The 15,724-nt window shown below is 42.6% G+C and overlaps 1 protein-coding gene across 1 annotated transcript; it reads left to right on the top strand.

The window, feature by feature from the left end:
- The first annotated feature begins 13,588 nt into the window (after positions 1–13,588).
- LOC144026030 (uncharacterized) lies at positions 13,589–14,926 on the top strand. Its single transcript, XM_077532504.1, has 5 exons — positions 13,589–14,011; positions 14,142–14,188; positions 14,285–14,335; positions 14,404–14,437; positions 14,521–14,926. The coding sequence occupies exons 1-5, from the start codon at positions 13,885–13,887 to the stop codon at positions 14,814–14,816; spliced, it is 555 nt and encodes a 184-aa protein (XP_077388630.1). The 5' UTR covers positions 13,589–13,884; the 3' UTR covers positions 14,817–14,926.
- Positions 14,927–15,724: the final 798 nt, after the last annotated feature.

Genomic DNA, 15,724 nt, shown 5'->3' on the forward strand with positions numbered 1-15,724 from the left:
AGAAGTCTATCACCTTGGTTAAGACCGTTTCTCTTTTCTTCTTTTCTTCTCCTTTGATTATTTTTTTTATTATTTTAGTTCTCGTTTCATTTCCTATCATAGTAGTTAGTTTTGCTTCTTGAAATTCTAAGTAGATTATCCCACCTAGGTTAGAGAATAAACGTGCACAAAACTCAACCCCTGGTTTACTGTGTGTGTGTTTCATCAATTTATAGTGACCTCTAAGCTGAACAAAGAACTCACAAAATTGTAGTAAGGGCACAACCTTCATTTTAATGACTGATTCAACGAGGTTCTCATCTGTTATCCTGATAAAATTATCAAAAAGAGATGTGGTGCTCCGCAGGCAAGCTCAACTTAATTTAAATATTAAGTTTGAGTCTCCTTCAATTAATGAGCCAATTGATTATTAATTTAATAATTAACAATTATTGATTTAATAATTAATTGGACCGATTTCCCTTACATAATGGTGCCCCTTTGGTGAGGCCAATTTATGTTACATATTTTGTGAAACACACACATGTAACAATCCAAAAACAGCTTAGTGCAGCGTGTTCTTCTGGGAAAATTTCAGCTCGTTTCCATAGCAATCTAACTACAACTTTAGGCCAGAGCCAATCCGCTGTATAAAAGCAGTGTATTTGAAGCACTAAATAACAGTCTAACGACTAGTTATTGAGAAGAGAATGAATTTGTCGACTATGTGAATGTTACACACACAAAAGTGGAAGAGTAACGATCACATTTTTTCTATTGCATGCAAAACTTTTTAGGCCTGGGAATGTTTTTTCTAACTCGTCACGAATTCTGATTGGGTTAAAAATATATTCCAAACCTCACGTGGCGCAATCAGCTTAGCTACCTGATTACGTTACAAGCCTTTAGGCTGAGGAAATAGTCTAGTGCACGAAATTCTGCATTCAGACCACCATTTGAGTCACAGCACACTTCTCAAGGTGTTAAGTTGACTCCCTTTTGTCGGGTTTAGCGTAAGGCACATGGTGCTAAAACTGCTAGCCTTTTGTGTAAAACACACGTGTTAAGATCCGCCATCTTTGGAGGCGTATCCTTAACTTAACTGGGATTCAGGTAACCACCCCTTGAAACCAGTCGACCAATAAACTAATTTGAGGGGCGGGCCCAACGGCCAGACTTCCAAGTCGCTCCTCATTTGGCTGTGGCCTCCAAGAGAGGATCACGTCTCACCACGTGACCCCCCACTGAGAGCCCAGTCTCTGCCAAATTGTAGCACTGAATAACTAGTTATACAGTTCGCTTAAATTGTTGAAATTAGATTTCCATCTGATTAACACTAAAGTGTACTGTTTGCTTAATACTCATATTGCTACACGGCCAGCTGCCAAACTACAGCTAGTATAGTTGACTCCTGCTTTCTAGCAACTGACGTGTGAAGAGGGACACATCGCAGCCCCTCTCCCCCCCGTGAGCCTACTGTCTGCCTTCTTCAACATCGCATTCAAAGCACTTTATAATTTAAATAATCAAGTTACCGTGATTTGAAACTAATCGAGGGATTTAAATTACTACTGTACCGTCCTAACTTATGATTCTTACTGGATTTAAGACAATTTAACATCACGTGTCTTCGCCACTCTTAAACGTTACATTATAATATTTTTCCTACTCCTGTTTCACCAAGTGTTAACATTGAGTTTAGGGTTAATATTTTTGTACGTTTTGCACTTTTTAATCTTCATTAATTCCGTCGTGTTTAATGAATTAAAACCGTCTTACAGGAAGTAGTAGTTTTCTCTTTCCCCTCGACGCGAGTCCTTATAGGATACTAGTATCGCGATATAAACCCGTGGGAATTAAAACGTTTCCGTGGTTTCCGCCCCTTGATTTATTTAAATTATAATTATTAGTGTCTTCTTGATAATTCGGCGTCAGTGCCGCGCATAACAACACGCGCGATTATCCGTAAGGAGTGAATTTAACGTGTTTGACAGATTGACAGCTGGCGACACACGCACGCGCAACTTCCGGTGACGTGCCACTCATTGACAAAGTTTACGTTAGCGGCGTCTTGCTAACAACTTTGCTTGCCAAGTGCTACGATTTTAAAACTTGTGCAAGGTATTTAAACACTCGTTTTAAGACACATTCTGTGTCACTTACGAGCGACGGAGTTGTTTTGTCTATGCGGTAAAGTCATAAAACTTTATTGATCGAACAAAAGTACGACTCTATACTACACACAGGAGCCTCGTTGCGTTTTAAACGCCGACGGTGTCCTCCTGTGGCTATTTACGGTACCGCAGCCGAGGAACTTTTGCCAACAAAATTAAAACGCTTGATAACTTTAATTATTGACTAACCAAAGAGTTTGTTTAAATAATTAACCACCGTTTTCAAGTACTTAATTTTGTTTTAATTAAAAGCAACACTCAACCAGTAGTGTATAGCTTTTCTCGTTGCAGTAAAAGTGTTTACCCAATTTTTAGGCACTTTTGGAAACCTCTATTGAATTAAATGTAATTTTAATTTAATGTGACTGTCCTTAGTAGACTTTTGTTTCCTAAAACCTGTAACCTCAAATGTATGCTGTGGTTAATAGTAATTTAGCAGACTAAATTGCTCAACACAATACTTTGTTGAGGGTCCTCAATTATTTAATGCATTGCCATTTAAAATAATTGGTAACATATTTGGATACCATCCTTTAATCTGTGCCTTAAGAATTTTGGTAAAACATTTTGAATCAACTAATTGGGCCCAAAAAGCCAATCTTTAAGCATTAAGCATTTCCAGCATTGTCTAATTGGCTAACAATTAGTCCTTCCAAATTGAGTAAAGTGAGCTTACGCATATCTTTGATATCATAACGCTACTTTTAACAATGGATGCTTTGGAAAATGCCCTTGCGACCGTGACTAACAATCTCATTCCAGGCTATGCCGACGCGACAGCCAGCGCTAGCGCAGAGATTCTTGACACCAACATTGCGCAACTCGTTTGCGACGCTCAACAAGGGTCGTTAACCCACGAAGATATGGCACAAATCCTCAGCCGACTAATGGTGAATTTAGTGGCTAGGTGGAAATTGAGTGACCATGACCTCGAACAAGTGAAAAGCGTTCTGACAGCAGAACAGCAAATTCACGCCCAAGTTAGCAGCAAGCTAACCGAGTTGGAAGCATGGTTGCATGAATCTGACCGCGTGGACTTGGGAAACCAAGTTACAAAATTGACACAGGAACTTAAAGTGAGCACACAAACTGCCCGCACGCATGAACAAAATTGGCATAATGCCACATCTGAAATTCGTGAGCTAAAAGAATGCATTGTAGAACTATCAAATCAGCCCACTGAAGCCCATTGGATTGATCTCCAAACTGAGCATGAATTTGACAAGTACTTGCTAGCTCTCGCGAATGATGAAATTGCGGAATTAACTCAAAAGATTAGACTTTTGAAAAATGAACGCATTGAAGGAAAAAGGCAGACGTTTCGCTTGAAATCTCAGTTGATGGCAATGGAAGAAAAACTCCGGCGATTGCAGCATCCATCCTTCAACACTGGCCGGGATGACGAGTCATCCCAGGCTGAATCAAAATTGCAGCAAGTCCCACAAGGTAACACCAGGTGTCCATTGACACCGTCCCAAACCACTGCTTTGGAGGTCCCCGTTCAGGACCTGTCTCAGGTGAACTCTCCTTTGCATTTTGATCCACTTGTGGTGCACGCACCTGTTCCTTTTTCAGACGCTGCCATGTTGTCTGATGTGCTGCAGACTTCCTCTGCAAATCTTGGACCTGTTTCTCAGCCACCTGTGCCACTTCCGGTTCCTACTCGCTCCATGGCAAGCACTTCTCCAATTGCCGCTCAACACACACGGGGGCCCCCTCCCTCTGCAGTGTCACTGAGAGGAGCAAGCTCACCTGTCTCTGTGCTTCCACCAAGAAGCACACTTCTTGTTTCGGCACCCACGCTAGGCGCCACGCCTTCTTGTGCGTCTCCAGTTGCTGCCAACCTTCCTTCTCCTGCTCAACAAGCAGATGCTTCTTCACCTCATCATGTGGCGCAACCAGGCATGTCTACAAAAGAGTTAGACACGATTGCCAAGCACATTCAGAAATTTCAGCCAAAACAAGATTGCTCTGATAATACTTCTGTGTACCTCAAAGACCTTGATTTTCATTTGAGGAGATTCCCACAGGCAACAACGGAAGACAAGATTTACCTCATGAAATTGACGTCAACTCGAGAAGTAAGTGATTGGATCGACCGCCAGCCAATCCACATCTTGAATGATTATCGAGCACTGTGTCACGCATTGTCTCGTGAATTTGATGGCCCAGTATCAGCAATGAGTTTTCTGGCTGCCTGGTCAGTAAAACAGGGCCGAAAGGAATCACCCAGCCTGTATTATAGTCGCCTACGCAAGGCATACTTTGGGCATCGTAACGAACCCAACATGGAAGAACAGGTAGAATTCAAAACACTCTTTCTGAACAACCTCCACCCAAACACAAGCCGCCTCTTGGGTGTGACAACTTGTCCTCGCACGCTAAGTAGCCTAGAGCTACGTGAACTTGCATCCAAGGCCTTTGTGTTTTTACGCGAAAATGCTGCTAAATCAGTGGAATCCTCTGTTTACCATGTTGCAGGTGGTTCAGACGAGGTCGAACGACAGTCCGAATCACAGCAAAGCGACGATGACATCGCCGCTTCCCCATCAAATCCTGCACAACGGCCTCAAAATGGTTCTCATCAGCAGCACCAGTACGGCCGCAGTGCACCTGCGCGGTTGAGTCATAGCTCCAGCCGTGGTTGTGAACGGGAGAAACCCTTTGCGAAAACAAAACCTCGCAAAAAGAAACCTCCCCGCACAAATAGCCCTCAGGAGCCCCCATCCACGTCAGGTGACTCCTCAATTGACAGCAGCATCTGGACAAAAGTTCTTGATGGGCTGCGCAAATTGTCCAACGACAGTCAGCCGACAGCCATCAATGAGCCAGAGGTGTCGGACAACACCGTTCTTTCAGTCCAACTGGATCCAGCACCTTCTTTGCCTTCTGCCAGTGCACCTGTTACCGAGTCGAATCAACCATTCAAACAGCTCTTAGGTAACCTCAAGATTAAAGGTGCATCGCGTAAGTTCTATTTGAGGACGACACTTGAACAAACATTAGACTATGACGCTTTGGTTGATCCTGGCGCTGACATTACAGTAATGTCCAACACGCTCTTCAACCAACTTCAAGCCATGCTGAAGAACAGTGGCCGGACGCTCCGCGTCAACCACTGCTCATTGGAGATCGGTGCATTTGCACTGACTAACACCCATCTGGACTCCATGGCAACGTTACACTGGACGATTGGACCACACAAATTGGTCCACCCTGTGTACGTGTCTGCTGTGGAATCAGTCCCGCTCCTCATTGGTCAAGATCTGCTGGGCCGCTTCAAGCCCCTGATAGATTACGACCGACGCAAAATCTGGTCACAGGTGCGGCAGCCTCTGCCAGCAGCACCGCTGACCAAAACTGCCAATTGTTATGCGGTAAGCCTAACAGAGACTTCTTGTGAACCTGTTCGGAGTGTACAAAACTCACACCAGGACTCTCACCCAACTCAAGGGGGGACCATGCCTGTTGTCCCCGAGATGCCCTCAAGAGGTCACCTTCGCAACACCAGCTCTCCCCTCGGCCAAGTTGAACGTCCCACTCAGGGTGTGCAACTCTGCCACCTTACGGAACGCGACTTGGATTGCACCTCTGAGCTATGCATGACACAAATTGAGGCCGTTGTCCTCACTTTTGAAGCAAACCATTCAGCTTCACCGCGGACTTTGAACTTGAAATCACACTTGAAATTGTCATCGAACAACCCAAACAACACAGTGGTTGTTCTTTGCAATCTGCTTCTGAGCAATTTGTTACCCACCCTGCCCACCCTTGCAATGCAGATGGTGCACACCACTGTCCTGCCATTCACTGCCCCCGCTTTCGCGCGTGCAGTACTTCTTTTGGGCCACACGTTGTCAGCCTTTGTGCTCAACAACACTTATCTGATTTCAATGAACTTGCAGTCCATTGTTCTTCTCTTGCTTTTGCTCATTGTGTGGATCACCGCCGCCACGTGTCTTCCTCGTTCGCCTGTCGACGGCTCACCTGTTCATGCCAAGACATTCGCTTTTGGTGGTCACCTTTTGCTTCCTGTCATGGGCTTTCTTCTTGCTCCTCCGTGGACCGCACATCTCTGCCGTTCGTGGCTCCACGTAGCCGAAGGGGGGGTCATGACATCATACGCCCATGACATGACACATAGCTGTCAAAGGGAGGTCATCACAACAGGACTGGACCAGCCAATCAGGTCCAACCTCCATGACCTCACTTCCTTGGTTACAATTGAGGGACGAACCTCGCCCACCTTTGTTGACCACCATCAGCAGGTACAAGATACACCTGTGATTCTTCCTGTGGTTCATCCAAGATGACTTGGAGCTTTTAGCTCCCACCCATCAGGCACCTATGGGTGCATTTGCCTTTCCAACTGATGCAGGACCCAAACGGTCCCTTTCCAAACAGTGGTTTCAGACACCCTGGCGCCTAATGGCTAACACATTTTTGCTGCTGTTGTGTATGAATGCGCTAACGACATATTTAAAGTGGCTAGGGCCAAACCTAACCGCCATAACGCCATTGAATAGCCAATTAAATTTGTGCTTCACCCATTCGCACACCTGCACTCATACGTATGACACCATGTGCATAAACAAACTTCCTAGAAAGTGTACAGTGACTCAAATGATCTTCAGCAGACTCCCCAAACGACTAAAGCGATTGGTAAGAAATGTGCTTTTAGCTACTGCTTTTATTAGCTTCTTATTTAAAATAAGAACCTTAACTGTTAACGCTGTTAGTCCAAACACCGTTAACTTTAAAATGGCAAAACACGCGAGTCACGACCGAGATTCCTTTTGCCTAACAACGCGTAGCAAACAAATTACCAATCTACCGTCTCCCGACAAAACAACCAAAAGGACTACGCTAGTCCTCAATCTGCCTAGCATCACGCTAAGCTGAACCAAACTAACCACGAGACAGTTTGTTTCTTCTCGGTGTCCCAACCAGAGCACGCTCACACGCAAGGTGTGACCGCGCTGAGACTTGACATGCTGCACTAATCTGTTTGATACATCAACAGCTCAGTTGTGAGAACGTCTTCTCAGCCTGCATGCTCCCTTAATACAGCTTTCTTTTGCCCTAGAAAGATCCAAAGTCATAGTAAGAACCGAAAGTGCCCCCTTTCAGTCACATTGACATGACATTCCTACACAGGCCTCTAGACAACTATTGGACTTCTATTTTTCACTCTCGTGTTCTTCTCCTGTTGCGTCTGTTACTTTCCCCTTCCACTCTATACACGACACGTAGTGTAGACCTAGAGGGAAAGATAACATCATAGCCAACTGCCGAGTCGAGCTTTAGCAAAGGGAGGGGAGGGGTGGGTTTGCACCAACTTTGTACTCTGGTAACTGCATTGTTGTGCTTCACCTGTCCACCTGCCGATGCCACGTCTAGAAGTGCCGACCGAAACGTTCTGTCGAAGAACGTTTCCATCGCCAAAGGGAGGATCTGTAACGATTAACGGCCGGTTGTAACTTTTTGCAACCTCAGTTCCAAAGGAATTGAGCTCCTGTGGCCTGAACATGCCACTGTGGGGGGTGGGGAGCACAAGAACATCCCCCACAAACAGCCACAAATGCTCTGATTGACACGCGCACGCGCACACACACACAAATAGGACAGTAAAAGCCTTCTTAGAAACTTGACCTTCTTATTTTGCAACAGAACAATGAATTATGAAATGTTATGTTTGCCATTTGTGAAATGTTGACTCCATGAAATGTCATGAAAATGTTCCATTGCAGTGGCAGATTCTCCACTAAACTTTCATGTGTATGCACGTTTTAACAGTGTAAGCTAGGTAACATTTTCTTTGAGGTATTCAATTGTACGTGTTGCATTGGTTGAATTCTGACCTTAGAATCTTAACACACATGGGATCCAGATTCAATCTGATTAGTCAACCAAAAACCTCCCCCAGCTGGTAACTTTCCACTGTGGTCTCAACCGGCCCCCCTGGTGTGGAGGCCGCCGCCTTCCCAATTTAAAAGCACGCTCCCTGTGTGCTGCTTTCTCTCTTCCGCTGCTCTTCTCCGCTGCTCTTTGGCTCCCGCTTCTTCACTGCTCCTTGGCTCCTTCCTGGTCTCCATCGGCGCGGCTGCCAGACAAAGGGCTAGCCCAGCTAGCTTAACCTCCAGCACACGGCAACGCACAGAAGCCATCGCGTGTAGCGACAGGCGCAGCGAAACACGCTGCTTTTGGTCCCTGCACAAGGCTCAAACGGATGGTGCCTTTCCAGGCACACTAGGCCTCAAACCAAAAAGGGCCCGTCCCAGCCAGCAGGTTGACCCCGTGACGCTCAGTTGGCCAGCCGGACGACCTGTCTCTCTCTCTCCTGAACTGAACCTTCTTCATCCCTTCTTCAAACGAGCTTGGCGAGTCTCCATCCAGGGTCCTGCTTCTCAGACCAACCCCATCTGTAAGTGCAACTTTGCAGGCCTTTGCCCTAGTACAAATTGGTGCAAACTAGGTTGATTGTGGGTCCCATGTTGGTTTGATTTAAGAAGTCTATCACCTTGGTTAAGACCGTTTCTCTTTTCTTCTTTTCTTCTCCTTTGATTATTTTTTTTATTATTTTAGTTCTCGTTTCATTTCCTATCATAGTAGTTAGTTTTGCTTCTTGAAATTCTAAGTAGATTATCCCACCTAGGTTAGAGAATAAACGTGCACAAAACTCAACCCCTGGTTTACTGTGTGTGTGTTTCATCAATTTATAGTGACCTCTAAGCTGAACAAAGAACTCACAAAATTGTAGTAAGGGCACAACCTTCATTTTAATGACTGATTCAACGAGGTTCTCATCTGTTATCCTGATAAAATTATCAAAAAGAGATGTGGTGCTCCGCAGGCAAGCTCAACTTAATTTAAATATTAAGTTTGAGTCTCCTTCAATTAATGAGCCAATTGATTATTAATTTAATAATTAACAATTATTGATTTAATAATTAATTGGACCGATTTCCCTTACATATATATATATATATATATATTAGGGGTGTGCCAAAAAAAATCTATTCATACAAGAATTGAGATTCTCATTTATTAATCGAATCGATATTTAATATCCAAACATCGATTTTATTTAAATTAGAAATGAAGAAGAAGGGGAAAAGGCAGATGTAGCCCACATGCTGTTTTTGTGGGAAAATGCACTTCCAATACAAAATGAATAAATGTTTAAACAAAAAAAAAAAGACACTTTAATGTCTCTATTTGTCATCTTGTCTTGCAAAACAGACTGGAGTAGATCATGACAATTTTTTGCATATCTGTAAATTGAAGCAGAAAATCGATTCTGAATTGAATCACAGACCCAAAAATCATAATTGAATTGACAGTCAGATTCCCAGCCCTAATATATATATATATATATATATATATATATATATATATATATATATATATATATATATATATATATATATATATATGGGTGTGTGTGGGTGTGTGTGTGGGGGGTGTGTGTGTGTGTGTATGTCTATGTACATTAATCATGTATTAATACAGATTAATCACACTATTAATTTTGACCGCAGAAGAATCTTTAGCTGACTTGGTTGTGTTTGAGCAATAAACATAACTACATGCATTAAAGACAAGCATAAATAACTTGCCTATGACATTCAGGATATATGTTCATGTCAAACTGTCAATGTCATTTTTTTCCTTTTTAAATTATGAAAGTGATTAACTTGGTGGCACGGTGGTTTACTGGTTAGCATGTCCGCCTCCCAGTACTGAGGACATAAGTTCGAGTCCAGGCTCCGGCCTTCCTGGGCAGAGTTTTCATGTTCTCCCCGTGCCTGCGTGGGTCTTCTCCGGGTACTCCGGTCTCCTCCCACATTCCAAAGACATGCATGGCATGTTGATTGGGCACTCTGAAATATCCCTAGGCGTGTCTGTGAGTGTGGATGGTTGTTCGTTTCTGTGTGCCCTGCGATTGGCTGGCAACCAGTTCAGGGTGCACCCCGCCTACTGCCTGAAGCCAGCTGTGATAGGCTCCAGCACCCCGTGACCCTTGTGAGGAGTAAGCGGTTAAGAAAATGGATATACCTTCACTTACAAAGCACCAGTGGAGGAAGTGACATCATTCTGTGAGCACTTAAAAGGTGTTAAAATGTGAACAGATTCTCAGAGGGCTGTGAGTACATCAAGTATTGAGGCAGCAAACCTTCTTGTTCTCTCTCTCTCTTTCTCGCTGACAACACATGATGATGTAATTGAATGCAACAGATGTCCCACTGCCTGCCAGGTGTGTCATGTTAAACTAAGGACCCGTCAAGCTACACATAATCAACTGAGTCTAATGGCATATCCTTCATACCGCTCATATTTGCATCATCCTCTAACATGTACTTGTAAGCATGCACCTTTTTGGAACAATGGGGGTGGTGAATCTTTGTCGCCAACTCCAGCCAATGTCTGTTGGAGCCTGTGTAACTTTGTTCCATGTGTCGCATTAAAGCGGGCTGTGATTTTGACTCATGGGTGTGCCAGCAGATCTCTTGCTGTTGTTGAGATCTAGAGGCTGGCCACCCGAGACTGACTGACTGTTGAATAAACAAGAACAAGTCCAGTCACAAGTTGTCATGAACTGGATGAAAGAGAATCTACACAGACATATTGACGTAATAGTAGTAACAATATAGAGTTACAGTGTGTAGGTTCCTCAAATATTCTCTTACTTTATAGATGCTTATTATATGATGCCAATATATGCCATCCCAAATGACCTTGAGTCTTACCATTGAATATTCTCCGTCTTCGCCCTATGTTCAGAGAATTATTTTGACTAAAAGGAGTCCTTGCAATCATCATATTAATGTTTGCATATATTAAAGCACAAGTGGATTAAAGTCTTTAGCGGTATGTGTTGTTGAAAGCTGGATTTGCATGTACAGATGACGTGCGATCTTCTCTGATAACAGCATACTTTTCACCACACAAATCAAGGCAGGCACCTAAAAATCTTTCGGACCCCACATTGTTGTTATATTTTGCAACATGCTTGCAAGATGTATTTTAGGTGCCTGGTAAATCTGTAAATGAAGTTTGCTTCTGTGAAAATGTTGCTTTTTGTTGGGTTGGCAATTGAGTGACATGCCATAAATGTCATTATTTATTGTAATGCATGTCTTTGAACAACACTTATTAAAAGTGACTCTAAATATCAAATTAATAATCGAGCTACTTGAGGGAATTTCCACAGCTCGAACGTGCAGCACTTTGATTGGAGACGTCTCGTGTCTCAGTGAAGATTATTGTTTCAAGGATCACTAGTCCACTGAACAGTTTTCTGAGAAACCCAGTGGGAGTCACTCATGTATAATGAAATTCCGTATCACGGGTGACAATCTCCCACTTTATATGCTGCATTGAGTGAATCATGAGCTCATATGACACGATTTTAATTAAATACAATAAAGTATGTCTGTCTCGTTCTTTTGGCATACATTTACAGTTTTACTCTTTCGACTGCCGGTTAAAATAGCTATTCACTAGGGATGTAATGATAAAGGCAATATCGTGATATCGTGATATTAAAATTGTCACAATATCGTCGTCGTCATGTTCACAATATTTAAAAGGAACACATCTGTTAAAAAAGTCAGGCTGATTTACATTTGAGCAGTTCTAGCATCCTCGAGTGGCTAGTTTATTAGTGCAATTTAATTTTCAGTAGGGATGTTTTGGCCTTCTATGTTTAAAATCTATGCTAACTGTCAGATGAAGGGGAACCTAATTTGCTTGTGAAGCGATCAATGTGTGCTTGCATTAGCAAGCAAGTAGGGATGTAACGATATCCAAACATCACGATACAATATTGTCACGATATGAAGTTCATGATACAATAATTATCACTATATTGTGGGGACCTTGGCGATATTTAAGAAAGATCACAATATTGTAAAAAAAAAAAAAAAAAAAGCACAATATTGTGCTTTTGTACAATACAGCAATGCATATAAACCACCTACAATCTCTAATAACAATATTGAGGCACTTACTTGCTCATGCAAGCACACATTGATCGATTAGGTTCCCTTACATCTGACAATTAGTGTAAATATTAAACATAGAAGGCCAAACTATCCCTAATGAAAATTAAATTGCACTAATAAACTAGCCAGTAGAGGGTGCTAGAACTGCACAAATGGAAATCAACCTGACTTTTTGACATATTGTGAACATGACGACGACGATATTGTGGCAGTTTTAATATCACAATATCACGATATTGCCCTTATCGTGACATCCCAATATTGTTATTAGTGATTGTAGGTGGTTTATATGCATTGCTGTTATGTACAAAAGTACAATATTGTGCTTTCTTTTAGTATGAGCTTTTTTCTTTCTTTTTTTTCCCTTTTTTTTTTAAATATCGCCAACCTTCATATCGTGATAATATCGTATCGTGATGTTTGGATATCGTTACATCCCTACTATTAACCAGATCATCCATTTTCAATACCACTTGTCCTGATTGTGACCAATCACGGAAGTACACAAAAACAGTAAACAACTCAATGAACATGAGCAAAATGCTGTAGCCTAACGTTATGTAGATGAGAACCGATGAATTCAGATCAGACTGCAGCAAGAAGCTCCAGGTATGACAGTCATTTACTCGTACCTCCACCCCAAGGGACGACAGGATCTCTAAGCCACATGACAGTGTTTGTGACAACATGCCCAAATGATTTTCTCCTCCTCCTCGGCCTTATCTTCCGCGACACGCTGTTTATATTTGAGCTGATGCAAGGAACTGCAAATGCTGATGCAGACCAAGGTCTCTGTGGTCTTTTGAAGCATCATCTGGGATTTTAAAAGGTAATTGTGCAAGAGAAAGGAGATGTTGCTTGGCATGTTTTCTGTGGGAAGAGGAGAAGGGAAAGTATGAATAAAGGGAAACTCAGGGTTCAGAAGTGATAATGTCTTGTGTTTATCAGTTTGCCAAACTAGCATGCCAAGACTGAGTCTTCAGAGAGTCTCCTTTTTGGAAAGTAAAGCTGTCTTTCTTTTGCTACCTGTAAAGTTAAAACGATCAGATGTGATCATACGTGTGACGTGCGGCCTGCCACATATCTTTTCTATCAACATCTGAAGGAAACTGATCAACATATGTATCTTGCTGAGCCTGATGAGTTTGACATCTTCCCCACATACATGAACATGAAACCTGCATCATCAGTATGAGGGCACGATATAACTACAGTAATCGTCTGGAAGGAGTTATGGTTAACTCTTTGACCGCCATAAACGTTTAAAAACGTTCAGTATAATCCTAGGATTGGCCGCCATAGACGTTAATTGACGTCTACTATGTTTTTTTATGGAAACGGGTGGAGGAAAGCCTTGGCCAGCTGTGCTCCAAGTATCAAGCCGATCGGGTTACTATAATGGTTATTCCTGGCCACTAGATGGCTGTGATGAGTCTTTTGGACAAGATCGGGTAGGAGACAACAGTAGAAGAAGAGAGGCTGAGCTAGAGTGTTGAGGGGGAGAGAATGGCTAACTTGGCTAAGGGAGTCAAAAAGGCTACAGATGGCAAGCAGCTCACGCTTGATCCTTATTTTCAAAGCTCAAAAGCATCGACCAGTGCTCAAGAGCACAGTGATGACGGGGTTAAGTCATAGTTGAAGCGGTGACGCGGCCGTTTTGACCACGTCCTAAGGCCCCACCGGCTAGCGATGCTAATAACGTCCTAAGGCCCCACCGGCGAGCGATGCTAACACCGGAGAAAAGTGGTGCACAACCGAGCACGTCTGCACAGATGACGTTTCATCGGACGATGACGACTACTATGGGTCCGATGCAAGACAGTCTTGGACAGTCTTCCAAAGAACGTGAAGGTAAGCGCTAACATGCTAAGAGATTGCTAGTAAGATTACTTTTCGGGCGATCTGCTAGCAGCGTGTGTAAATGTGCTGATATACACTAAAACATCTATTACCTATACAAACGTGAATGTATATTTTATAGATCGTGCTCACAGCAACGTCCGACCGCTGGTTCTACGACAAAGAAAGGTCAAAACAAAACAAAACAAAAAAACGTTTTCAATACACCGCAACAATAAAAGGAAAGTCTTTCGATAGTATTGTAATTTTATATGTTTCTTTCAGCTCCCCCTCATAGGGCCCAAAGTGACCCTTCTCACAGTGAGCAGAACAAAGGTAAAAAGAAAAGATTCTCCACAGCACTAATAAAATATTTGATGGTAAACGTCTTCTATAATTTACAGAATGTGCATCAACCAATACACCCAAGAAAAAAAGGTAAACATATGCACACACACACACACACACACATTGCATCACACTGCTCTAAAATAATATGATATTGAAATGTATATTTGCAGATCCCAAAGATTCTGGCTGGCTTGAAGTTGATGAATTCGGCTGGCAGCCAACCATCTTCCCCTTTGCTGCAAAACCAGGACCAAGGGATGCTGCAGCAGAGCTGAATTCCCACCTGCCAGCTGACATCCTGGAGCTCTTCATCACAAATGAACTTCTCCAGCACATCGTTCATCATACCAACCTCTACGCAAATCAGTCCATGCAGAAGCAGACTGACAAAAACTGTTGCGCACGTGTAAATAGTTTGCAAAGAGTTTTCCAAATTGTTTGTTCGGATTGCTACTGTTGCATGTAAATAAACTGTTATTTTGCAATCAAAAAACATTTTTTATTGTTGGGGTAGTGTTTTATAGAAGTTTAGGTGTTTGTAGAATCCCTCATGCAAAAAAAAAAAAGTGCCAAATTCACTAGAGTGCATGAAATAACATTGTTTCACAAAAAGCTTGATTTCTCCGTATTTTGGAAGAAAATAGAGGATTTGGGTGAAACGAAGCTGTTTTCTATTGTTGATTACTGAAGATCCGAATAAGGTAGAAACAAACTTTTTTTTTAGATGAAAGATGAGACTTCAATCTTTCATTTGGTAGTATCCGAGTTTCCATAGTCCTAACACATTTTCTGTGGAGCTTGAAAGATCGGTAAAATTCTGTAAATCAGCTGGCAATATGGGGTTCCCTTTTCCGAAAATGGCTGGCAGTCAAAGAGTTAAGGAAAGTAGGTAGGGGCAAAGCTGACAGGCGCAAAATATTTTCGTCTTCAGAATATAATGTAGAAGCAAGAGAGAAGCTGAGCTGAAGTTTAGGAGTTCAACACAGGGAAATTTAGCAGGAAGAATTTTAAACCGGCGACTATGGGGTATATTCACGAAGAAGCGTCCGGTAATAGCGCGAAATATTGCACCACAACTGCACCCGCAGTCTGTGCCAAGTTACCCACCTACTCACTAAGGATATTGCTCTAATCATATACCGGCGCAAACACGACCACAAAACTGACAGCTTGGAGCAAATTTGCACCTGATTTACCACACATGGCAATGGATTTGCGCCAATAATATTGTAGTATAGTACCAGTTGCGAGAAAGATGACATTATCAGAAAGCGAGGTTGGACTGAGAGTAAGCGTTTATAGTGCCATTAAGCTGTACAGAGCAGAGAGGACGACGACAACGTCATTCATTCATAAAATATAAATTATTGGTGC

This window comes from Festucalex cinctus, chromosome 9 (assembly GCF_051991245.1).
Source record: "Festucalex cinctus isolate MCC-2025b chromosome 9, RoL_Fcin_1.0, whole genome shotgun sequence".
In the NCBI taxonomy this organism is placed as follows: domain Eukaryota; kingdom Metazoa; phylum Chordata; class Actinopteri; order Syngnathiformes; family Syngnathidae; genus Festucalex; species Festucalex cinctus.